Genomic DNA, 25,888 nt, shown 5'->3' with positions numbered 1-25,888 from the left:
CATCCCGCAAGTGTGCAGGCTAATTGGAAACAGTTGGGTGCCATGATTGGGTATAAAAGCAGCTTTTATGAAATGCTAAGTATTTCACACACAAGTATAGGGTGAGGGTCACCACTTTGTAAGCAAATTGTCGAACGGATTTAGAACAACATTTCGCAATGAGCTATTGCAAGAAATTTAGGGATTTTACCATCTATGGTTTTTTTGATTGATTGATTGATTGATACTTTTATTAGTAGATTGCACAGTTCAGTACATATTCCGTACACTTGACCACTAAATGGTAACACCCGAATAAGTTTTTCAACTTGTTTAAGTCGGGGTCCACGTTAATCAATTCATGGTACAAATATATACCATCAACATAATACAGTCATCACACAAGTTAATCATCATAGTATATACTTTGAATTATTTACATTATTTACAATCCGGGAGGTGGGATGAGGAGCTTTGGTTTATATCAGTACTTCAGTCATCAACAATTGCATCAACAGAGAAATGTGGACATTGAAACAGTGTAGGTCTTACTTAGTAGGATATGTACAGCCAGCAGAGAACATAGTGAGTTCACATATTATAAGAACAAGTATATACATTAGAAGTACATTTGAGTTGTTTATAATCCGGGGAGATGGGATGTGAATGGAGGGGGTATTAGTAAAGTGTTGAAGTTGCCTGGAGGTGTTGTTTTAGAGCGGTTTTGAAGAGGATAGAGATGCACTTACTTTTATACTTGTTGGGAGTGCATTCCACATTGATGTGGCATAGAAACAGAATGAGTTAAGACCTTTGTTAGATCGGAATCTGGGTTTAACGTGGTTTGTGGAGCTCCCCCTGGTGTTGTGGTTATGGCGGTCATTTACGTTAAGGAAGTAGTTGGACATATACCTCGGTATCAAGGAGGTGTAGCGGATTTTATAGACTAGGCTCAGTGCAAGTTGTTTTACTCTGTCCTCCACCCTGAGCCAGCCCACTTTGGAGAAGTGGGTTGGATTGAGGTGTGATCTGGGGTGGAGGTCTAACAGTAACCGGACTAGCTTATTCTGGGATGTTTGGAGTCTAGATCTGAGGGTTTTGGAGGTGCTGAGGTACCAGAAGGTGCAAGCGTAATCGAAAAAAGGTTGAATGAGAGTTCCCGCTAGAATCCTCAAGGTGCTTTTGTTGACCAGAGAGGAGATTCTGTTGAGGAATCTTGTTCTTTGGTTGACCTTTTTTGATCACCTTGGTTGCCATTTTATCACAGGAAAGATTAGCCTCTAGAATGGAACCTAGGTAGTTGATCTCATCCTTCCTGGTGATAACAATGTCACCCACTTTTATAATGATAACAATGTCACCCACTTTTATAGTGATCCATAAACTCATCAAAAAGTTCAGAGAATCTGGAGATATCACTGCACGTTAGCTTTACTGCATCAAAAACCGACATCAGTGTGTAAAGGATATCAACACTTGGGCTCAGGAACACTTCATAAAACCACTGTCAGTAACTAAAGTTGGTCGCTACATCTGTAAGTGCAAGTTAAAACTACTATGCAAAGCGAAAGCCATTTATCAACAACACAAAGGAACGCCGCCGGCTTCGCTGGGCCCGAGTTCATCTAAGATGGACTGATGCAAAGTGGAAAAGCGTTCTGTGGTCTGACAAGTCTACATTTCAAATTATATTTGGAAACTGTGGACGTGGTGTCCTCTGGAACAAAGAGGAAAATAACCATCCAGATTGTTATAGGCACAAAGTTCAAGAGGCAGCATCTGTGATGGTATGGGGGTGTATTAGTGCCCAAGGCATGGGTAACTTACACATCTGTGAAGGCACCATTAATGCTGAAAGGTCCATACAGGTATTGGATCAACATATGTTATCCAAGCAACGTTATCATGGACGCCCCTGCTTATTTCTGCTTGACAAGTGTTACAACATCGTGGCTACTTAAAAAAAGAGTGCGGGTACTTTCCTGGCCCGACTGCAGTCCAGACGTGTCTCCCATCGAAAATGTGTGGCACACTATGAAGTGTAAAAAAAGACAGCGGAGACCCCGGATTGTTGAACGACTGAAGCTCTGCATAAAACAAAAATGGGAAAGAATTCCACTTTCAAAGTTTCAACAATTAGTTTCCTCCGTTCCCAAACGTTTATTGAGTGTTGTTAAAAGAAAAGTTGATGTAACACAGTGGTGAACATGTCCTTTTCCAACTACTTTGGCACGTGTTGCAGTCATGAAATTCTAAGTTAATTATTATTTGCAAAAAAAAAATTAAGTTTATGAGTTTGAACATCAAATATCTTGTCTTTGTAGCATATTCAACTGAATATGGGTTGAAAAAGATTTGCAAATCATTGTATTCCGTTTATATTTACATCTAACACCATTTCCCAAGTCATATGGAAACGGGGTTTATATATATATATATATATATGTGTGTGTGTGTGTGTGTCTATATATATATATATATGTGTGTGTATGTATGTATGTATGTATATGTGTTTGTATAAATACGTATGTATATATATATATATATATATGTGTGTGTGTGTGTATGTATGTATATGTGTGATGTGTGTGTATGTATGTATGTATGCATAAATATGTATGTATGTATATATATACATATATATATATATATATATATATATATATATATATATATATATATGTATGTATGTATGTATGTATGTATGTGTGTATTAAGCAGCAACACAATTTTTTTTCACACCACCTACCTACTCTTTACAGCGTCTTCGCATCAGTAAAACCGACCCTGCCTCCTTCACACCCCAGGAAGTCAGCTCTTTTGTCCGTCTTGATCTTGATCCCTCCAAGATTACCTGGCAGAGGGGTAAAAACTATATGAAATGCTTCTTTGGCATGCTCATTGACATGACTACTAAGAATTAAATAACTCTGTATTCTATTTTCTATATTGCTTTGCTTGAAAGCTACAGATCCCCTGTAATAAAGTTGCTCATCTTTCATGTGAGACAGGATAATGATTACGGGAATAACCACTTCCCTGTTGGTTTTATGTTGACAGTGGGAGATTTGAGTTCTTTATTCCAGTGGTATCAGAAGGTCTTTTTTAAACTCACAAGTAGACTTCCTGTTGTCTGATGTTGTGTCGGCGTGATTGCATTCCTCATTTTGTTTTTGTTTTTTTATTACAGTTTACATCAGTAGTACTTGTTATAATTTCTAGCATTACAGTACACTGAGCTCAGCATAAACAGTTAGTGTGTCAACATTTGACATAGTAAGAGATATGGCTCAACTCTACATGCCCCTAAAGCTGACCAACACGGCGGATTGTAGTCAGCTGGAGGCGTGTCTTAATGAAATTAAACAATGGATGTCCGCTAACTTTTTGCAACTCAACGCCAAAAAAACGGAAATGCTGATTATCGGTCCTGCTAGACACCGACCTCTATTTAATAATACAACTCTAACATTTGACAACCAAACAATTAAACAAGGCGACACGGTAAAGAATCTGGGTATTATCTTCGACCCAACTCTCTCCTTTGAGGCACACATTAAAAGCGTTACTAAAACGGCCTTCTTTCATCTCCGTAATATCGCTAAAATTCGCTCCATTCTGTCCACTAAAGACGCTGAGATCATTATCCATGCGTTTGTTACGTCTCGCCTTGACTACTGTAACGTATTATTTTCGGGTCTCCCCATGTCTAGCATTAAAAGATTGCAGTTGGTACAAAATGCGGCTGCTAGACTTTTGACAAGAACAAGAAAGTTTGATCACATTACTCCTGTACTGGCTCACCTGCACTGGCTTCCTGTGCACTCAAGATGTGACTTTAAGGTTTTACTACTTACGTATAAAATACTACACGGTCTAGCTCCATCCTATCTTGCCGATTGTATTGTACCATATGTCCCGGCAAGAAATCTGCGTTCAAAGGACTCCGGCTTATTAGTGATTCCCAAAGCCCAAAAAAAGTCTGCGGGCTATAGAGCTTTTTCATTTTGGGCTCCAGTACTCTGGAATGCCCTCCCGGTAAAAGTGCGAGATGCCACCACAGTAGAAGCATTTAAGTTTCACCTTAAAACTCATTTGTACACTCTAGCCTTTAAATATACTCCCTTTTTAGACCAGTTGATCTGCCGTTTCTTTTCTTTTTCTCCTATGTCTCACTCTCCCTTGTGGAGGGGGTCCGGTCCGATCCGGTGGCCATGTACTGCTTGCCTGTGTATCGGCTGGGGACATCTCTGCGCTGCTGATCCGCCTCCGCTTGGGATGTTTTCCTGCTGGCTCCGCTGTGAACGGGACTTTCGCTGCGGTGGTGGATCCGCTTTGGACTGGACTCTCGCGACTGTGTTGGATCCATTATGGATTGAACTTTCACAGTATCATGTTAGACCCGCTCGACATCCATTGCTTTCCTCCTCTCTAAGATTCTCATAGTCATCATTGTCACCGACGTCCCACTGGGTCATTGTCACCGACGTCCCACTGGGTGTGAGTTTTCCTTGCCCTTATGTGGGCCTACCTAGGATGTCGTAGTGGTTTGTGCAGCCCTTTGAGACACTAGTGATTTAGGGCTATATAAGTAAACATTGATTGATTGATTGATTGATGGCTCACCGCTCCTTGACAGTTTTTTGGGCGTTTCTGTGTTTGCCTCTCATCCATGTTTACCATATGTAAACTGTAGGAGTTGTGTTAAACTGCGAGTAAATAAATGTTCTCTTTTTCAGTGGTTGACACAAACGACCGCTTTTTGCGGAAGATCACCATTGGACAGGCAAGCACTGAAAAAGGACAAATCAGAGAGGTTTGTATGTTGTATTGCATGACAAGCACATGACGAATATTGACATTCCTGATATTCACTCATCTCACTGTTGTATATTCTTATTCAACACCCAGTAGAAACCCTTATTGTCATTGTACAACAGGTATTTCATAAAATTGCACACCAGCCGAAGATGATCATTAATATGTCCTAAAATGTATTTCCGAATTCCCACATCTTACTGTGATAAAGCCCTGCTGTAAAGACAACTGTGTAAAATCCTGCATGTGCACATTTCACCTCCAAAAGGAAGTAAGCGAGCCTAAATGAAGGCAAAATTTGAGGGTAAAAAATATATATATATTAGGGCTGCGAATCTTTGGGTGTACCACGATTCGATTCAATATCGATTGTTGGGGTCGCGATTCGATAATATATCGATTTTTTTTTTTATTCAACGCGATTCTTGATTCAACAACAATATTTTTCCGATTCAAAACGAGTGTTATTCATTCAATACATAGGATTTCAGCACGATCTACCCCAGTCTGCTGACATGCAAGCAGAGTAGTAGATTTAAAAAAAAAGGTTTTATAATTATAAAGGACAATGTTTTATCAACTGATTGAAATAATGTAAATTTGTTTTAAATATTAAACAAACCAAAAATATGACTTATTTTATATTTGTGAAAACATTGGACACAGTTTGTTGTCAAGCTTATGAGATGCGATGCAAGTGTAAGCCACTGTGACATTATTGTTCTTTTTTTTTATTTTTATAAATGTCTAATGATTATGTAAATGAGGGTTTTTTAGTCACTGCTATGCTGAAATAATAACTAATATTGATACTGTTTTTGATAATATTCATTTTTGTTTCACTACTTTTGGTTTGTTCTTTGTCGTGTTTGTGTCTCCTCTCAATTGCTCTGTTTATTGCAGTTCTGAGTGTTGCTGGGTCAGGTTTGGTTTTGGAATTGGATTGCATTGTTATGGTATTGCTGTGGTTTGTTGGATTAATTAAAAAAAAAAAAATCAATTAAAAAAAAAAAAAAAAGAATCAAATCTGAATCGCACAACGTATTCGAATTGATTTTTTCCCACACCCCTAATATATATATATATATATATATACATATATATATATATATACATATATATATAGACACATATACACACACCTGGTGTAGCCTCTAAACTCTTTCAGCATATGCTCACATTTACGCCATCAGCTGGTTCATCTTCCACTGGATACACTATAGCCCCTGTGGACATTCCAACGGGCAGTGATAATAGAACTTTATGTCCATTTATGGATTGATGTGCTTGAAAGTTGTGTTCTACTATGTTGAAGTTGGTTTTCTATACACTTCTCGGTGGGTAGTCCTCACTAAGGTTCATTGCTAGTTCTTTTCCCACAGTTATGTAGCTACAGCATGCATTCTTCAAAGTCAGTGTGGACTTATACACTTGATTTATTCTAAGGTCCATGACCCTCCAAACTGTTTGTTCTTTTAATAGTATCTTGTCTTTAAAACTTTACACTAACACCATAAAAATGTGTCATTTCCGATATAACAGTGCCCTTTTGTGGTTAACATTGTTTTTGCACAATCCAGACTGGGTTTGACATTGCGGTGGCCAGCGAGATCATGGCCATCTTGGCTCTGGCAGACAGCTTGGAGGACATGAAAGCAAGACTGGCACGCATGGTGGTGGGGACCAGCCGATCTGGACAGCCCGTCACCGCAGAAGACCTGGTGGGTGTTACATTTTTTGCATCCCCAGGGTGTGAGAACTTGCACACAGACCACCCTGTCATCCCCCTCAGTAACTTTATCATGACTCCACATACCTTGCAGGAAAATGTACATTTCCTCAGTGTATGTTTATGATTTTGAAAAGTATCCCTCTTTGGCTGATAAACCTGTGCCATTTTTCCAGTTGAACCAGCCAAAACAACTTGTATTTTATTTTTTTATTTTTTTTAAGAAAGCACCTCATTTAAATACCTCTCAGCAAGTCCAGCCATCAAGGTCCACTAAATGTGGTTTCCCATAGTTAACTGTGGAATCTGTTTCAGGGCTGGGCGATGTTCCCAAATAAAGTTGCATTAGTCCTTCTTGTTGGAGAATATCCAAAAAATACCACAACCGTCATAGGACTTGTGGACATATGGAGTATAACTGTAGATTTATGTTCTTTCAGAAGTGAGTGCATCCTTCCTTTTTTGCAACCATTTTTACTCCGGTAGATTTGGGTTGGGCGATATGGCCTTTTTTTAGTATTGCAATATTTTTAGGCCATATCACGATACACGATATATATTTCAATATTTTGCCTTAGCCTTGAATTAACACTTGATACATATAATCACAGCAGTATGATGATACTATGTGTCTAAATTAGAACATTCTTGTTCATATTGCATTACCTACTCAGTGGCCTAATGGTTAGAGTGTCCGCCCTGAGATCGGTAGGCTGTGAGTTCAAACCCCGGCCGAGTCATACCAAAGACTATAAAAAATGGGACCCATTGCTTTCCTGCTTGGCACTCAGCATCAAGTGTTGGAATTGGGGGTTGAATCACCATAAATGATTCCTGGGCACGGCATTGCTGCTGCCCACTGATCCCCTCACTTCCCAAGGGGTGATCAAGGGGATGGGTCAAATGCAGAGGACAAGTTTCACCACGACTAGTGTGTGTGACAATCATTGGTACTTTAACTTTAACTTAATTAATATATACTCATTTTAAACTTTCATGCAGAGAAGGAAATCACAACTAAGTCAATTGACCAAAACTGTATTTATTAAGCAGTTATTAGCAGGTGACTTTTCAAATGATGCTACATATTAGCAGTAATGCTACTTTTGGTAGCAACACTCGTGCCCCACACTTGACATATTAAAGTTGCCTATTCGACATCTTCATGTTTGAATCCGAACCACCGCCAGACGATGGACCCCCGGCTGTTTTTCCTGGGAATGAATTCTTCCTTCATTCGCACCTTCTTTCTCTCATATTACCACTCGCACGGCTCCGCTAGCATCACAGTTAACGTTACCCAGTCTGCTACCTCTCTGCTCCGTGAGGGCCTATACGTATGTGACGTATGACGTGACAGTATGTAACGTGTGTGAGAAGGTGCGCTTACACTGTGAGAAGGAGACACAAGGAGTGGGAAGAGCCTGTAGTGTAATGCCCGCAGCTAAAAGCAACTGCGTGAGAACGTAAACTCGAATATCACGATATAGTCATTTTCTATATCGCACGGAGACAAACCCGCGATGTATCGCGTATATCGATATATCGCCCAGCCCTACAGTAGATCAGCTCAAAGGACTGTACAGTAGAAAAACAACTTGTTTTTGATTTAGAATAGTCTGTGTATTACTTGTATAGCAGTATAGATTTACTAAAAAATTGTCGACACAGCCATTATTTTGTCAATATATGGCAACCCAAGTGAGTTGCAATATATTTATGTCCTGCTTAGAGTCAAGCATGGTTGTTATTTGGTCACAGTCTGGTGCTGTATATGTGCTGTCGGCACTTTGGGAGCTACCGTTCATTGAGAAGAAACCTTCTTTTCAATATTTTCTGTTACAACGTGAAGCAAATCAGGCAGAGCCATCTATAGAGGGTGTGGCCAACTTGGTTTCAGAGTTAGTGGCGCCCTGTCGTCACGTGAAGGGCTTTTGACCAATCAGTATGGCCAGACAATCTCCTAAATGATTGGTCAAAAGCCCTACAGGGCGCCGTGTTGGGAACCAACTATGAAACTGAGTTGGCCATACTTTCTCTATACACGGCTCGGAGGTCATGAGCCCAGACACCCACAAGATGACTAGAAGGGGAAGGTGATGGAGTGGCCACCTATGTTTCCTCCAAACCCTAACCCGATTGACCACTGGTGCACCATCCTCACATGAAGCAAGGTGGATGAGCACCAGGGGCCTCATGTAACAAGCTTGCTTACTTACAAAAACCTGGCATACGACCTGTTTCACAGCAAAAATTAAATGAATTAAGACTGACGTTGACATGGAAATGTGCGCTGCCTCACTACAACTTCAAGGCCTACTGAAATTAAATGTTCTTATTTAAACGGGGATAGCAGGTCCATTCTATGTGTCATACTTATCATTTCGTGATATTGCCATATTTTTGCTGAAAGGATCTAGTAGAGAACATTGACAATAAATTTCGCAACTTTTGGTCGCTAATAAAAAAGCCTTGCCTTTACCGGAAGTAGCAGGCGATGTGCGAGTGACGTCACCGGTGTGAGGGCTCCTCACATCCTCACATTGTTTATAAACATAACCTCGGACCGAGAAAGCGACAATTTCCCCATTAATTTGAGCGAGGATGAAAGATTTGTGGATGAGAAAAGTTAGTGAGGCTCTAAAAAAAAAAAAAAGCGACTGCTCCGGGCGTTGGGAGTGGTAGTGTTTCAGATGTAATTAGACACATTTACGAGGATAATTCTGGAAAATCCCTTATCTACTGTGTTAATAGTATTTTAGTGAGATTAGATGAGTAAATTCATACCTGAAAGTCGGATGGTTGCGGTGTACGCCAGTGTCTCAGAGAGAAGCCGATGACGAGCCAAGATCACAGTTGCCTTTTTGACAGCTACAGGAGAAGGTCCCATAATCCACTGAAGTCTCCGGTAAGAGCCGACAATTTTCCCATCCAAAAACGTATGTATTGACGTAGAGAAACATGTTCGCCTGACCGCTCTGTGTTAAAACGTTTTCAACAAGAAACTCCGCGGGAAATTTAAAATTGTAATTTAGTAAACTAAACCGTCCGTATTGTCATGTGTTGCAATGTTAATATTTCATCATTGATATATAAACTATCAGACTGCGTGGTGGGTAGTAGTGGATTTCAATAAGCCTTTCATGGCTGAAATACTGTGGATACTTTGGCGACATACAGAGGTGGTTGTTCAGGCTTGCCAACATTTGATTTTAACAGTGTAAAAAATATTGCGGCAAGGACACAAAATGTACCTTTTCGCCAATGCATTTTTAATGCTTTATATTTATATTACATTTTGTTGGGACATACTGAATATTAATTTAGAGCAGCATGATGGCACAGTGGTCTTTCTGTATGGAGTTTGCCTGCTCTGCCCATGATTACATGGGTCCTTCGGGTACTCCGGCTTCCTCCCACCTCCAAAGACGTGCAGCTGAGGATAGGCTGATTGGCAACACTAAATTTGCCCTAGTGTGTGAATGTGAGTGTAAATGTTGTCTGTCTATCTGTGTTGGCCCTGCGATAAGGTGGAAACCCCGAAAGGGACAAGCGGTATAAAATGGATTGATTTGTTGGTGGGTGGGTGGATGGATGGATAGATATAGTAACTTATCCGGTTGATCTTTTGCCACTTATTGCTGTGAAAATCGCAATGTGATCGCTCCAAACATGAGAAAGGAGCCCTTTCTACTGACTTGTGATTGGCAACAACACTGATGAGCTCAATTTACGTTGAAAACACTTTTATGTGTAATACATTGGTTGCTGATGTGTGAGGGTAGTACTCACTTTTGTAAGGTGTCCTAAGTACTTAACTGGTGAATGTGTAATAAGTATCTGCATATTCTTATTTCCAAGCCCCACCCTTATCAATGTGTCTCTCTCAGGGCGTGAGCGGGGCGCTGGCCGTGCTAATGAAAGATGCCATCAAGCCCACGCTGATGCAAACCCTTGAGGTGAGTCGTTTTCCACGTAAACCACACACTTCTTTAAACAATCCTTCTTAGCTGAGCTTGCACTGATGAATATCTCAGTAGAATAAATAGGGCAGCAGTCCACAGGGAAATTGAAAGACCTACCTACGCCCAGTCTCTGCTGTCAGACAAATGACAGAGAGTGCTCCGCAGAGAGCTCTTAAAAAATGATATATTGACCTTTTCCTCCCCCGGCTCTCAATTTGAAAAGCAGTTTAAACCGTGTGGAGAAAACGTCTACAACTTGGGTCACCTCATTGAGATTGTAACGGATGTCTGAAAGACACAACTTTCATTGGAGTGTGACATTGAAGCAACATTATGGGCCTGATTTACTATGATCCAAATAAAAGGCGCTAAACAATGTGTGCAAAAAAATTAAATAACCTGTACTAGTACTACTGATCTACTTAGATATAATCTTAGAGAAAAATTTAATTTAAAACATTTGTATGCACCTACAATACTTAAGACCTTCAGTATATCTGTATGTGTAATTCAGTTATAGAATGGATTAAGCAAAACAATCATACAATGTACTAATATGATCTACTTCAAGAAACTCTTCAAACTTAAAGTGTTTACGAAGTACAAAGAAGAAGAACCAGGATAAACATTCTGAATTTATTTCATTCATTCATCCGTTCATTTTCAAGATAATCTTACTCATTTTACCATATGAAGTGTAACTTACTTCACCGACTATTATTTATTTATTTATTTTTATTGTGATTACTTATGGAGTATATTGTGAATAAATTGAGAACAGGAAGTGAACAAAAGTTTTAGCAACTGTTATGTAGAAGAAAAGGGGTAAGATTAAATAAGCTCTACTTCTTCCTACTCCTTTTCAAACATGTTGAAAAGACAAACTGGAAATTGTGATGTATCATGTTGTATGCGTGCATGTTCGAAATAAACTCAAACTCACCTCAACTAAGACAGCGTGTGCAATTGAAAAGTGGTGCAGACCGCTCGTACAGGGATTTTATTACGGAGATGATCATTTTCTGCACATTCATGTTATCATGCTTCTACCTGTTTGCAATCTGTTAAACCAGCAGAACACATCTATAATCTGTAAAAAAAAAATTCTGAATTGCAATCTAGAAAACAGAAACATAGCTACACTGACACTTAATTCGATGATTGAGGCTATGAATCGCATCACTAGCACATTTGTGTGTCTGGAATGACTAATGCATGAAAATGTATAATGGAAGCCGTCTTTTCATTTTGGAGATATATTAATATATTTCTTAAATTAAAAACAACAAACATGAAAAAAAAACATCAATTACATTTATTTAATCGGCCCCATTAATCTTCCAGCAGCAATAAAATTATAACATGTAATTGCTGAATAAAGGATATTTCTAATATTTCTTATTTCTGTCAGTCTAAAACACACATGTAGGACACGTAAGACGGAGGATTCTCGTCTGTCCATCGTCTGTTTGCAGCGCAAGCACTGATCCTGCAGCCGTGTGGAACTGTCAGTTTGCACGTCCTTCTGACTTGTGCTAAGTAAAGTGCTAAATAGTGTTCGCAAAATGGGGATGAGTGTTGATAAACACTAAATTGTTATTTAAATTTTCTCCTCCTACTATTGTGGGTGTTGTGATGATCAGCACATATTTTGTGTTTTAATGAAGACAGAGACGCAAAGTGGATTGCACGGCATATTATGCTCACTAAATAGATGCAGACCACTTTGCACATGTTTAGTAGATCAGCTTTGTGTGTGCTATCATGTTTGCACATGTTTTGGTACACACAAGCGTTTAGTTAATCAGGTCTTATGTTGAGGTTTGACTGTAAAGTGAATGGCCACAATAAAGTCACAGCCAAATTTACTGTGCTCAGTCAAAACTTGCACACAGTGTTTGCAGTGGAGCCTCTTACTGAATATTTTTGCCTACAGGCTAAGCAGAATGTGCACGTAGCAGTGATGTGATAACTTTTTCTTGTTTTCTTGGAGGATGTACTGCGGTCCTCTTGTGCGAGCTGTTTCCTGTGTGGTTTTCCTGTGATTCTGGTCAGGGGGCTGGTATCGTGACCATTGGGGCCTCCATGCTCTGTGTGAATTTTCCATCCAGCGTAGACCGCCTGGGTTGTTTTGTTGCCTCTGTGTGCTTCTGATTTTTGAAAACACGCACACCCGCACATGTTTTGTGTGTGTATTACAAGTAGTTCCAGGTTGTTTTAGATAGGGCAAGGTTCAGAGGACAAGAACCAAAGAGAAGGCATTGCCAAATGTTAAAATTGATTTTATAATCTTTTGGAATAGTAGAAAAAAACATTTCCTCACATTGTTTTGTAAAAATGTTGGGGTATTTTTTTAGTTGTTGACTATCTTCCCGAGTGGGACCTGATTTTTTTATATATCCACTACTCGTAAAAAAATGTTTTGTGTTTAATGGTAAATTTCAGGATGAACCTAAAATGCACAATAACCTGGTGAACTTAAAAATGCCTTACTGCAACTCTTTTTCTGTCTTTTTGTACTGATGACACCCTATGCTTAACGGTCTCTTCTCTCTAAATGGCACGGTACTGTTAGGGTGTCGTTTTAGTGTCATGATGACAAAATGTAAGCAGCATGATGAAGAAGCAGAGGACTTAAATACCTACTCTAATTGAAAAAAGACATGTATTGGTCTATTCTTGGATCACATACCTTTTTGTGAATTTTGTCATTCAGCTTTTTGTGTCACATTCTGGCGTGGTGCAATGGTAATTTATTAAGTACAAATTAGAACTTGTGCAGCTTGGTAATGCACAAATAAAACAACTGTTGAGGTAACATAACCATTAATCAATGATGATCCACCCGTGTTTTGAGGAACGGGGTCATGGCCTGAGAAGCACTGGATTGGCTATAAGGGACATGTGTGTCCTGATTTTCAATCAGGTACAGGTGAGGGATGCAGCGCTTACACCAGAGGTAAAGAGGCAGGTAATCAAAGCACACAGGAAATAGAAACAGGAAAACAAGATCGCTGTAACAGAAATAACACCAAACACAGGAAAAAAAAGTCCAAACTGTCTGGGTAGATCATGACATTTTGAACAGAACGTAAAGGGGTAGAAAAGGAATGGATGGTATTGACACATTGAACATGTAAATTAAGAAGTTTATAAAAGGTCAACATTAAGTCCACATCAACATCAGCCAATTTTTCTTCAAAACGTTCAAACTTTCTGCTACATCAATAAAAGAGTTGAGTCACAAGAAGAAAGTCAATTTTGGGAGCGAACTAGACCTAATTCCAGTTTTGTGTGTGTGGTGACCTGAAGGGGCCTGTGCACAACAAATGCCCTTGCTCTTGAAAGTATTGGCGCGGCTGTGCAAAAATTGTCGAGATACTCCATCCATCAATCTATTCCAATAAAAATTGTTTCAACAAAAAAAAGTTTTAGCTGAAAAACCTTGTATTTAACAGGTGTGTGTCGCACCAGGTTATAAGGCGCACTGTTGAGCTTGGCGAAAATGAAAGGATTTTATGTGCGCCAGAAAAATACGGTAATCACAAAATTTCATAAAATAATGAATATTTTACATAATACTTAAAGTGTAATTCATTTCTTATTATTGTGTCTGCCTCACAACACTAAGGTCCTGAGTAGTCCAGGGTTCAATCCTGGGCTCGGGATCTTTCTGTGTGGAGTTTGCATGTTTTCCCCGGGACTGCTTCCTCCCACCGCCAAAGACATGCACCTGGGGATAGGTTGATTAGCAACACTAAATTGTCCCTAGTGTGTGAATGTGAGTGTGAATGTTGTCTGTCTATCTGTGTTGGCCCTGCGATGAGGTGGCGACTTGTCCAGGGTGTACCCCAACTTCCGCCCGAATGCAGCTGAGATAGGCTCCAGTACCCCCCGCGACCCTGATCGAGACAAGCGGTAGAAAATGGATGGATGGATAGGTGTCCACTTTCTATATGCACTACCTGTGAATGTGTCTGTAAGATGGGGCCAGGTGCAAACATCAAGTCTACCTGCTCTTTCATAAAATTGAATGGAGATTTTATCCTCAGCAGACCAAACCCAGAGTTTGAGGACAGGACAGACCTTCTACGCACTTTAGCACGATTGTGTACTCGGGTTGTAGAGATGGACTGGAGGTGGACAGGAAGAGGAAATGACCTCCCACTTCCTGTTTTTATATGAAATCCTAATGTCCATCTGTTGAAGAGACGACACACGTACTTATCATTCATCATCACTTTTCATACACATGCGGATGTGGAAAGAGTGAAGTGGAACAAATTTACATGCGTGGTGTTGTATATTTCCATGTATTGGCTAATTGGGAGGATGAAGGGTTACTTACGTCTGTCTGTTTAAACAATCAGAAATACTGTTAGCATTTGTCTCTGCTTGTTCATAAGAGGATGGTTAACTCCTGTGACGTGAAAATGTTTATTTAAACAGTGTGAGGGGGAGTGGGGGATACAAACAAAAGCTTGAAAATCTTGTGTGGCCTTCACATCCTTCCTTTTTCCTCCCTATCGCAGATTTCATGTGCACTGCAACAATGACCATTTTTTTTCTTGAGATTTTCTTAAGTCATTAGTGTGTTGATTCTTATCAAGTATGATAATTAAAAAAATCCAATTTAGATCTTGTTTATGTGACCAAATCTGGTTCGTTGTCCTATAAAAAGACACATTTTATGTCTATCAATCAATCAAAGTTTATTTATACAGCCCTCAATCACATATGCCTCACAGAGCTGCACAAGCCACAACGACATCCTCAGAGCCTACATCAGGGCAACAAAAAAACAACCCAATGGGAACAACGAAAAACCTTGAAAGGGACTGCAGATGTGGGAACCCCCCCTGGTTGACCGGTGCAATGGATGCCGAGTGGATACGTCTATTAATGTGAGAGTCCAGTCCATAGTGGGGCCAGCAGGGGAAGCTCTTGCAAGACACGTTGCGGCGCAGTGACGTCACAGACTGATGCATAAGGAGTGGTCCATCCTGGGTCTCGACTTTGAACGTGCCTCATCCGTGGAGGCTGATCCGTGGTCACCTGATAACCGTTCCATGCAGGAGAGGAGGGCAGAGTAGAACAGAGAGACAGCAGATCAACTGAACCAAAAAGGGGTCTATTTAAAGTGTATAGCAGTGGTTCACATATGGGGGTACGCGTACCCCTGGGGGTACTTGAAGGTATGCCAAGGAGTACGTGAGATTTTTTTAAAATATTCTGAAAATAGCAACAATTAAAAAATCCTTCATCAATATATTTATTGAATAATACTTCAACAAAATATGACTTTAAGTTCATAAACTGTGAAAAAAAAATACAACCATGCAATATTCAGTGTTGACAGCTAGATTTTTTGTGGACATATTCCATAAATATTGATGCTAAAGATTTCTTTTTTTGTGAAAAAATATTTAGAATAAGTTCATGAATCCAGATGGATCTCTATTACAATCCCCAAAGAGGGCACTTTAAGTTGATACTATGTGTAGAAATCTTTATTTATAATTGAATCACTTGTTTATTTTTCAACACGTTTTTAGTTATTTTTATATCTTTTTTTCCAAATAGTTCAAGAAAGACCACTACAAATGAGCAATATGTTGCTATACAATTTAATAAATCAGAAACTGATGACATAGTGCTGTATTTTACTTCTTTATCTCTTTTTTCAACCAAAAATGCTTTGCTCTGATTAGGGGGTACTTGAATTAAAAAAATGATCACAGGGGTACGCCACTAAAAAAAGATTGAGAACCACTGGTGTATAGTATACAAATGAGTTTTAATATAGGACTTAAATGGTTCTGCTGAGGTAACATATCTAACTGTTACCAGCAGGGCATTCCAGCGTCCTGGAGCCTGAAGAAAAAAATGTTCTAAAGCCTGCAGACTTTTTTTTAGGCTCTGGGAATCACTTATAAGCCAGAGTGCTTTGAACGCGGGACATACGGTTCAGTACAATAAGCAAGTTAGGATGTAGCTAGACATTTTATTATTTTATACATAAGTAGTAAAAACCTTAAAGTCGCATCTTAAATGCACGGAAGTCAGTGTAGGTGAGCCAGTATAGGCCTAATCTGACCAAACGTTCTTGTTCTTGTCAAAAGTCGACTTGACTGATTTCCACAGTGAGAGCTGATAATTGTTTTTTCCCCGTTGTTATCTTCTGGATTGTCTCCCTTTCAATAGTTAACCTTTACTGATGCATTGGACGTGACTACCAGGCACATGCATTTTGTGTGTTTACTCTTTAGGGAGTTCTGCTAATCAGAAGTATACACTAATCAGGCGCCTCCGAACATACTCAAACCCGCTGCCAGCCTGAACGTAAACTTTTATTGTGATTGTCTCATGAAAAATAAGGTACTTTTCAATTTAAAAACAGTAGGGTGAGTTGCTGCGGGTTACGCTCTCTACTAAAGCTCTGTGTCTTGTGTGTCACTTTCCATTGTTGCAGGGTTCACCTGTGTTTGTACACGCTGGGCCCTTTGCCAACATCGCCCATGGCAACTCCTCTGTCCTCGCTGACAAGCTGGCTTTGAAGCTGGTAGGACAAGATGGCTTTGTGGGTAAGCGCACTTAGAGCCTTTTGCACTTATGCATATCACACAGTAACCATTACCATACATTGAGCTATGATAGTAGGTCCCTTTTTATTAATTATTATTATTATTTTTTTTATATATATATTTTTTAATTATTATTATTTTTTTTTTTTCGTGATTCCTACTAGGAACACGCCATTTTGTGGGTCTGTAGCAGGTCTGGGCCTTTATGGTCAAAATCTAAATCGCAATGAATTGAACCTTTTTCCCTTAATTTCGGGATTGGACAATTTTTCTTCTCTCAACTACTACTTTACTTTTTGGTTGACTTCATCCTGATTGTAGCCAAAGTGTGTCCAAACAAGTAACATAATTTATTTTAGGTACAAGCTGCGGTGTTTGAATTTTTCTCCATGACACATCTGTTCAGCAGACTGGATGGGAAAGTGTTACTTGGCTGGGATTTCTTTGGCTGGGTTTTTGACTGACTTCATGCTTCGCAACACCTGGCTTCCTGTCGTGTTCTACACAATCAGTACTGTATTTTAAGGGGATGGTGTTTTAGTATAGAGAAAATTACAAAGGGGAAAATTTAGAGCTTTTATCAGTTAAAAGCTCTAAATTTTGATATCGATCATTTTTTGTTTAATCCCAGCCCTACTCTGTAGGTTTAATGTTAAGGAGCTGTGTAGTTCCACAACTGTCTTCGGCAAAGTGTGTGTCTCCAAGAGGTCTCCTGCACTTGTCCGACAGGACACAAATCTTACCAACACCACCATAGCTATTTTAGTTATAATGCAAACACTATAGAAACACTTCAGTCATGTTTAACTTATTCGCTGAAGAAAAACTAAATGACAATACTTACAGCTTCCACATATTAATCTGATAAACGAATAGTTGGCAAAACTCAAGGCTTTTTTAAATGAAGTGTCACAAAGCCTGTGCGTTTGAAAAACTGAGTATCAAGTGAAGGAAATTGTTAGTTTTCTTATATTTGGTGCTCAAACAGGGTCTCGGGACAATACATAGCGATACTACTACTATTTCTTAAAAAGTAACCCTTGTTTCCTTTCACCATTGCAACCTTTGGCCCGCATTCATTTTCTGGCATCCTTCTCGAGTACAACTTTCTAGGAAACCAGTGGAAAGATTGCGTAAAAAACAGACAGTAGAGCGGAAGGAAGTCAAATGATAATCTTAAAAGCCTCTGGAATTCTAAAGTAAACCACACTAATCCCTTCAACGTCAAATCATACAGTACGTGAGTATTTCCATTTTTATCTGTCCATCTATCCCTCTTTGTCTACACCTTCTTTGGCTGCAGAAACATGTTTGGAATGTGTGTGAGTGTGTAAGTCTGTGTTGGCAGGCTTACACATCCACCCTCTAGCCTTTTCATGTATACTTTTGTTTTTCTGTCCAAGGACAATTTCCTTGAGAGAGCGCACCAACAGGTAAACAATACTTTGCATATTTAGCATGAGCTCTCGCTGTTATCTGTTGCGAAGTTGGCAGGTGTATTTTGGCAGTGTAGGCACACAGAATTATAACGTTTTTCTTTTCATTTTCAACAATTGTTTTCCATCAGTCCAACTCATTCCCACCCTTTCCTGTTTGAGGCCCTTGATTAAAAACATACCAAACCATACAAGGCATAATACGATCAAAAGAGTAAGATTTGTTTTTCAAAGTATTAAAGGGAAAATGTAATTAAAATATATGTAAAAGCTATTATACAAAATTGTCATTTTAAATGTAATTAAATACATTTGAATAGTATGATTTGGGGCTTCACGGTGGCAGAGGGGTTAGTGCGCCTGCCTCACAATACGAAGGTCCTGCAGTACTGAGTTCAAATCCAGGCTCGGGATCTTTCTGTGTGGAGTTTGCATGTTCTCCCCGTGAATGCGTGGGTTCCTCCCACTTCCAAAGACATGCACCTGGGGATAGGTTGATTGGCAACACTAAATTGGCCCTAGTGTGTGAATGTGAGTGTGAATGTTGTCTGTCTATCTGTGTTGGCCCTGCGATGAGGTGGCGACTTGTCCAGGGTGTACCCCGCCTTCCGCCCGACTGTAGCTGAGATAGGCGCCAGCGCCTCCTATGACCCCAAAAGGGAATAAGCGGTAGTAAATGGATGGATGGATAGTATGATTTGCAGATCATTTTCCTCACATGTTTTTCATCAGTCCGCCTCATTCCTGTTTGAGGAAATGTTAATAGTATTTATAAAAAAAAAAAAAAATACTGTAGAAAAATGTATTACAATTCTTACAACTTTTGTGTAGAAAATATTCAAGTCAAATGTAAATAAAATGTATTAGTGCTGTAAAATTATTATATTTCTAATCAGATTAATCAAATCTGTGGATTTCGATTAGTCATTATTAATCGCAAGTTATTGCTCTCTTGCACAATTTAAATTAACTTTAAAAAAAACAATGTTTGAACACCAATGCAATTTTACTGTCAGAATGTCATTCAATATATATATATATATATTTTTTTAATGTTTCACTTGAATGCACGTCCTTTATCTCCTTAAAAGTTGGTATCAGTTTTAGCTAAATTATCATCTGTAGAGGTATAGGAAATATTTTTAGAAGCATCGCAATTCGGACATTGACGATTATAAAATCTATTGGTAAACGTTAATAATTGATTTATTTATTGCGAATAAAGTAATGCAGACAGTTGGCTGACTGCAGCAAGCCACCTCACCGAAAGATTCTACCAGCTCTTTTTGTTATAGAGCATTTATGTTCCAGTTTTTCATGAATTTCCATGAATTTAATAAATGTGATGGCAATTTCTTATTGCAAATGCACTGTTTTTAGTTGCAGGTGATAAATGCTCATTTAAAAAACTAAAAGAAATGTAAAACTGCATCAATATACATAAACTAAAATGCATCAGTAATCGATTTGTAGCGACATGGTTATGTAAAGTTGCATGTGCAGTCATGTGCAGTTGCATAATGAATCTGCATACATGATTAATGTGATATTTTTTTGTGGATTATCACACGACTGATTATTTTTGACATCCCTGAATTTAATGTAAAAGTTATTTTTTCAAAATAAGAATATATTTATTAATTGTGTCTGTATAATTGAATATTGAACAGACACAATTTTCATCACTTGTTTTCCATTAGTCCCCCTCATTCTCATTCTTCCCCTTCCTATCTTTAAGGCCCTTTTCATTAAAAACATAACAAGAGTGGCATAACACAACCAAGAAAATAGAAGAATAAGACAGTTGAGGTAAACGGTTGATTGTATTTTACCCAAAAAATAACTGTAGAAAAACAACTATTAATATACTTTTAGGTTTAAATGATTAAAGTAAAAATGTAGTTGAAATAGATATATAATTTAATTCAATATATTTTACCCCGAATGCAGCTGAGAGGCTCCAGCATACCTGCGACCTCCAACGGGACAAGCGGTAAAAAATGGATGGATGGATGGATCTTTATTATTAAATGTATTTGCTTCTCTACAATGGAATAATACCAGTCCCGGACACATTTATGTCGTTTAGGGTCACATCTGGGTTTAATGACAAAGTTGCACTTCAGATAAAAACACAGCATTTTGTTAAAAAAAAATCGAAATCTTTATGGAATGCCATATAGATCCCAACCGGTCTGTGTGATTGTTATTTGACCCTGAAGAATGCAAAGAACTCAACCTCCATTACCACCCCACACACACACACACACACACATACACACACACACACACACACACACACACCAGCCCACTCTTTTATGGCAGCTGAGATGCATGTTGGCCCTCAAACGCCCACCCGCCCCCTTCCTCACTCACGTCAAATTTGTTCCCCTTCCTTCCATTAGATGATTTTCATTGATGCTTGTCAACATAAAATACAAAACATTTTTTACAAAAAAAGAACTTGTGCCTCCATATTTCATGTTGTAAAACAATCATATTAATGCGATAAAGGGTAATAATTTTTAGTGGATGGGTGTGATGTACAGTATAAAAATTAAGTGTAAATCAAAATATTTTTTTTTTGTAGAAAATCGAAATACGCTATTCCTTTGTTGTATCATAACATGGATCTTCTCATTCATGAATGAACTTCCTATGAACCCACTGAGGGATGTCTTTGCAGGGGGGTGTGGTCAAATTTGTGGCCACACTTTATCATCACATTGCTCTTTATTATTCTTTTCAAGTCATCTTGACCCAAATTGGAGTTGTTCTTTGAGTGTTCTATACTTTGCTATTCAACACAGATAACATTGTTTCGTAAATATGAAAAGGGTATGTTAATTTACATCCTGTCAATTCCCAAAGTAAATGATAAATCTGTTTTTTAAAGCTTGTGAGAATAATCATAGCAGCAATATGCAATGCTTGTTGCTGTGCTTTATAGCTCTGAACCCTGTATTATTAAACTCCACAATCTCTGCTTTACTGCAGCAGCCCGTTGTCTCTTCTTGAATTACGTTTGTTTTCTTATTTCAAATGTTACAGGTAAACTTTGGAAAACTGACATAACCGAAAGTTAATGGTGTTGTTGATCCAGTCTCCTTCGATTACTTAGAGACTCCATGCACCTTCCTTTGTTGTCTGTCTCGCTCCGGGGATGGTATAAGTTCATTGCAAGTGTTTCCTCCGGACATCCCCTCTCCCCTCGTTCTTCTTCATCTGCGAGTGGGAGGCTCGTCCAAAATACACACACAGCCTAATTTAAACAAAATTTATTTTCAGATCATATTTCACTTTAATTCAGTTAAATCTCATATGCAGTGTTTATGTTTATTGCATAGTTAAATTCACGACACTCGTACCTACATGTAAATACAGCATTTCTAGTCATGTAACCCAATCACTCTCATTAATGAATTTGCTTTGTTTCCTGACTTCCTGTGTACATCCGTCATTATCATTTTAATTATATTTAAAATGTTAAGTGAGTTACATGCACAGAGGCCGTCTACACACAGCGTACACATAGAGTATTTAAACTCAAGTTTGCCTTGTCAAAAAACCCTTCAAATATTAGCCTTCTGTAAGAAAAAACATCACATGGACATCGCTTAGCTTTTATCTAACAGGGGCTGTCTACACACATCAACTATTTAAACTCATCAAGTTTGCCTTATCAGAAACCCCTAACAATGTTTAGCCTTTTTGTAAAAAACATCACATGGACATCACTTAGTTTTTCTCTATCTACGTGGGAGACGATCAAAGATTTAGCCGTGTCATGTTTTATTTCTGAAGAGCTTCAATCTTGTCATGTATTATTTAAGTGTATTAATGCTACCTGGTAGATGTACGCAGATGAAGAGTTATTTATCAAATTAAGATGACTTTTGCACTTCATTCAACAGAATAATAAGTAGGCAAACTGTTTACTTTGTTTCACGCAATGTTTGGTGCCACAATAACATACAAAAAAGGGGTTAAGATCTAAAAAAAAATAGTTGGGAATGTCTTTAAACTCACGATTCGGGAGGTATATTGTTAAGATCTTCTCAATACTGATACCAATATTGATATTTGTTATTGGTATCGCTATTCATTAACGCTCTAATTAATGGTACCATATTTAATTGGTGTAATTAAAAATGTGGAAAAAAAGTATTTTTAATGAGAATTTTTATTAACACAATATCATGTAACATCTCATAGCAAGGAAGTCTTTTTGTCAACACCTGCTTTTTAAGTCTTAATGAAGCAAATTACATTTTGCAGTGCAACGTGTGATGCAGTTACTTACTGTATGTTATCATCTTGTAAAGACCACACAGATCCATCACTGTGTTTCCATTAATTACACTTAAACACAGTTGGAAATATTTATGTATGGCATTCATGTGCAGAGCATGATTTTTTGTGTGATATATCAAATAAAATATTTCATACAACTCAATGCAATCAATTAGCATGTTAGGTGGGTGTGCATTTATGCATGGGATGTTTTGATGCCACGCATGATGGAATGACGTCAGGCGGCCTTTGCAGATATTTCGGCGGATGCTATCTTGCTTAAGAGCAACTTTTTGGATGATTATGTTCAGTTTTTCACTATTTTGAGTGGATTAACATTAGCCTGTGGATTACTGGGTTTCTATAAGCGCAGTAGAGTTGGTTGTAAGTAAAGCGTGTCCATTTCACACTAACACTAACTCTGGACTTTAAGGGTTGTTTGATAAGGAAATATTGCTGTCTTGCAAACTTTTGTGTGGTGTTGCTTACTTATTTGTGATTATTCCAAACTGAATGTCAGATCCTACCCGTATCATTTTTATGTGTCATGGCAGCACCTGAAGTGATTGTGACAGTGTGTCATTATTACAAACATCAGCTGGATAAAAAACATACTGATAGCCGTATCATTAGTCTAGAATTTTAACCGTCCTCCTGGACCGACCCAATTAGGAACCGGTACCAAAAAATACTGGTGCTCGGTATACATCACTAATTATTAGGGGTGTGGGAAAAAATCGATTCGAATACGAATTGAATCGTTTACGTTGTGCGATTCAGAATCGATTCTCATTTTTAAAAAATCAATTTTTATTTTTTATTTTTTATTTATTTTTTTTTTAATCAATCCAACAAACCACTACACAGCAATACCATAACAATGCAATCCAATTCCAAAACCAAACCTGACCCAGCAACACTCAGAACTGCAATAAACAGAGCAATTGAGAGGAGACAAACACGACACAGAACAAACCAAAAGTAATGAAACAAAAATTAATATTATCAACAACAGTATCAATATTAATTATAATTTCAGCATAGCAGTGATTAAAAATCCCTCACTGACATTATCATTAGACATTTATAAAAATAATAAAAAAAGAACAATAGTGTCACAGTGGCTTACACTTGCATCGCATCTCATAAGCTTGACAACACACTGTGTCCAATGTTTTCACAAAGATAAAATAAGTCATATTTTTGGTTCGTTTAATAGTTAAAACAAATTAACATTATTGCAATCAGTTGATAAAACATTGTCCTTTACAATTATAAAAGCTTTTTAAAAAAAAAATCTACTACTCTGCTAGCATGTCAGCAGACTGGGGTAGATCCTGCTGAAATCCTATGTATTGAATGAATACAGAATCGTTTTGAATCGGAAAAATATAGTTTTTGAATCGAGAATGGAATCGAATGGAATCGAAAAAATCGATATATTATCTAATCGTGACCCCAAGAATCGATCTGGAATCGAATCGTGGGACACCCAAAGATTCACAGCCCTACTAATTATGATTTAAAATGTTCGTCACAAAGTGAATCATATAAAAAGTGTGGCACAAGAAAACTATGGCATAATTCTGTCCTCAAGGATTTATACTCATTAGACAAATAGTTAATGACTTATGGACAATTAGTTGCACCTCTACCTCTGCAAAAAAAAAAAATGTGCTTGGCACAGTTGAAGAGTTATTTATCAAATTAAGATGACTTTTACACTTATTGAACTTGATTCCACAGAATAATAAGCGGGCAAACTGTTTACTTTGTTTCACGCAATGTTTGGTGCTACAATAACATACAAAAAAGGGGTTAAACTCACGATTAGGGATGGATATTGTTAAGATCTCAATACTGATACCGATATCGATATTTGTTATTAATACCGCTATTCATTAACGCTCTTTTTAGTAAGACCATATTTAATTGGTGTAATTTAAAGATGTTGGAAAAAAGTCTTTTTTTTGAGAATTTTTATTAGCACAATATGTTGTACACTATCAACATCATGTAACATCTCATAGCAAGGAAGCTTTTTAAGTCTTAAACAAGAAAATTACGTTTTGCAGTGCAACGTGTGATGCAGTTGCACTGCATTCATTTTGCTTGACGGTGGCCATGTTTTTTTTCAATCAGTTTTGCAAAATTTTTACAGATGTGGGATTGTCAGACTACAAAAGGTGTGTATGAAATTTGGTGGGGATTTGGCTTAACACCCTAACATTATCTATATGGCGCGTTGAGATGTGCCAGATGTGAGGTGTTAAATAACAAGACCACATAACACTGACCATTTTTCACTCTTTTAGTGTGCAGCGGTTCAGGAGCTAGCCTGTGCAAACAGTGCCATGGGGTTGCTATTTTTATTTTCTCGACTGTCCAAATTGATGTATTTATAAAATGATGCAGAGCATGTAGCTATTCAATGTATCTAGGTTAAAGGGCCATATTGGACCAAAAATTCCCACAAAAATCTGTCTGGAGCCAGAAATTTAAATCCGTATATAAGTTTTCTAATAAAGACAACACATGATGTACGGTAAGTGTCTAAATGAGCGATAATAACCAACTATCAAATGACTGTGTCACAGGCTGACGCAAGTCTTGGTTGATAAAAAATGTTCAAATGTAATATACTGTTGGCGACTTGTCCAGGGTGTACCCTGCCTTCCGCCCGATTGTAGCTGAGATAGGCGCCAGCGCCCCCCGCGACCCCGAAAGGGAATAAGCGGTAGAAAATGGATGGATGGATAATATACTGTATAACATTGGAAACATTAGTAAAACGGAGCTTCTGAGAGGTGAGATAAATCCTGGAAAATACTGGTTTAGAATGGCCAAAGGTATAGATGTGTGTCCAAGTTTAAGGAAAAGGCAGGTCTGTCTTTTTCTAATGGATTTATTTCAATCTTTGCAAGTTGGATAACATTTGCTGTGGTCTATAACAGCACACAAATAACTATTAGACATGCAGCCAATATGTCATATCCAAAAGATAATGGGTCATAAGTCATGCAAATATAAACTAAATACACAGAGGACATAAGTAAAGAAAATTAACGAAACTCAAATATACTT

At 38.2% G+C, this 25,888-nt stretch overlaps 1 protein-coding gene across 2 annotated transcripts in view; it reads left to right on the top strand.

The window, feature by feature from the left end:
• Positions 1-25,888, top strand: part of mthfd1l (methylenetetrahydrofolate dehydrogenase (NADP+ dependent) 1 like) — an 86,362-nt gene that overhangs the window by 28,995 nt on the left and 31,479 nt on the right. The window contains exons 16-20 of one of the 2 annotated variants that reach the window (XM_061900548.1): positions 2,742-2,844; positions 4,719-4,795; positions 6,378-6,518; positions 10,417-10,485; positions 16,964-17,075. In XM_061900548.1, coding sequence (XP_061756532.1) covers positions 2,742-2,844; positions 4,719-4,795; positions 6,378-6,518; positions 10,417-10,485; positions 16,964-17,075 — 502 coding nt within the window. The remainder of the gene's footprint in view (positions 1-2,741; positions 2,845-4,718; positions 4,796-6,377; positions 6,519-10,416; positions 10,486-16,963; positions 17,076-25,888) is intronic. The other variant, XM_061900549.1, reaches the window with a different exon arrangement.

The sequence above is a fragment of the Nerophis ophidion genome, linkage group LG05 (genome assembly GCF_033978795.1).
Source record: "Nerophis ophidion isolate RoL-2023_Sa linkage group LG05, RoL_Noph_v1.0, whole genome shotgun sequence".
NCBI classification, from domain to species: domain Eukaryota; kingdom Metazoa; phylum Chordata; class Actinopteri; order Syngnathiformes; family Syngnathidae; genus Nerophis; species Nerophis ophidion.
Note: the sequence above shows the minus strand (reverse complement) of the source record. Positions and strands in the feature narration are given on the sequence as shown.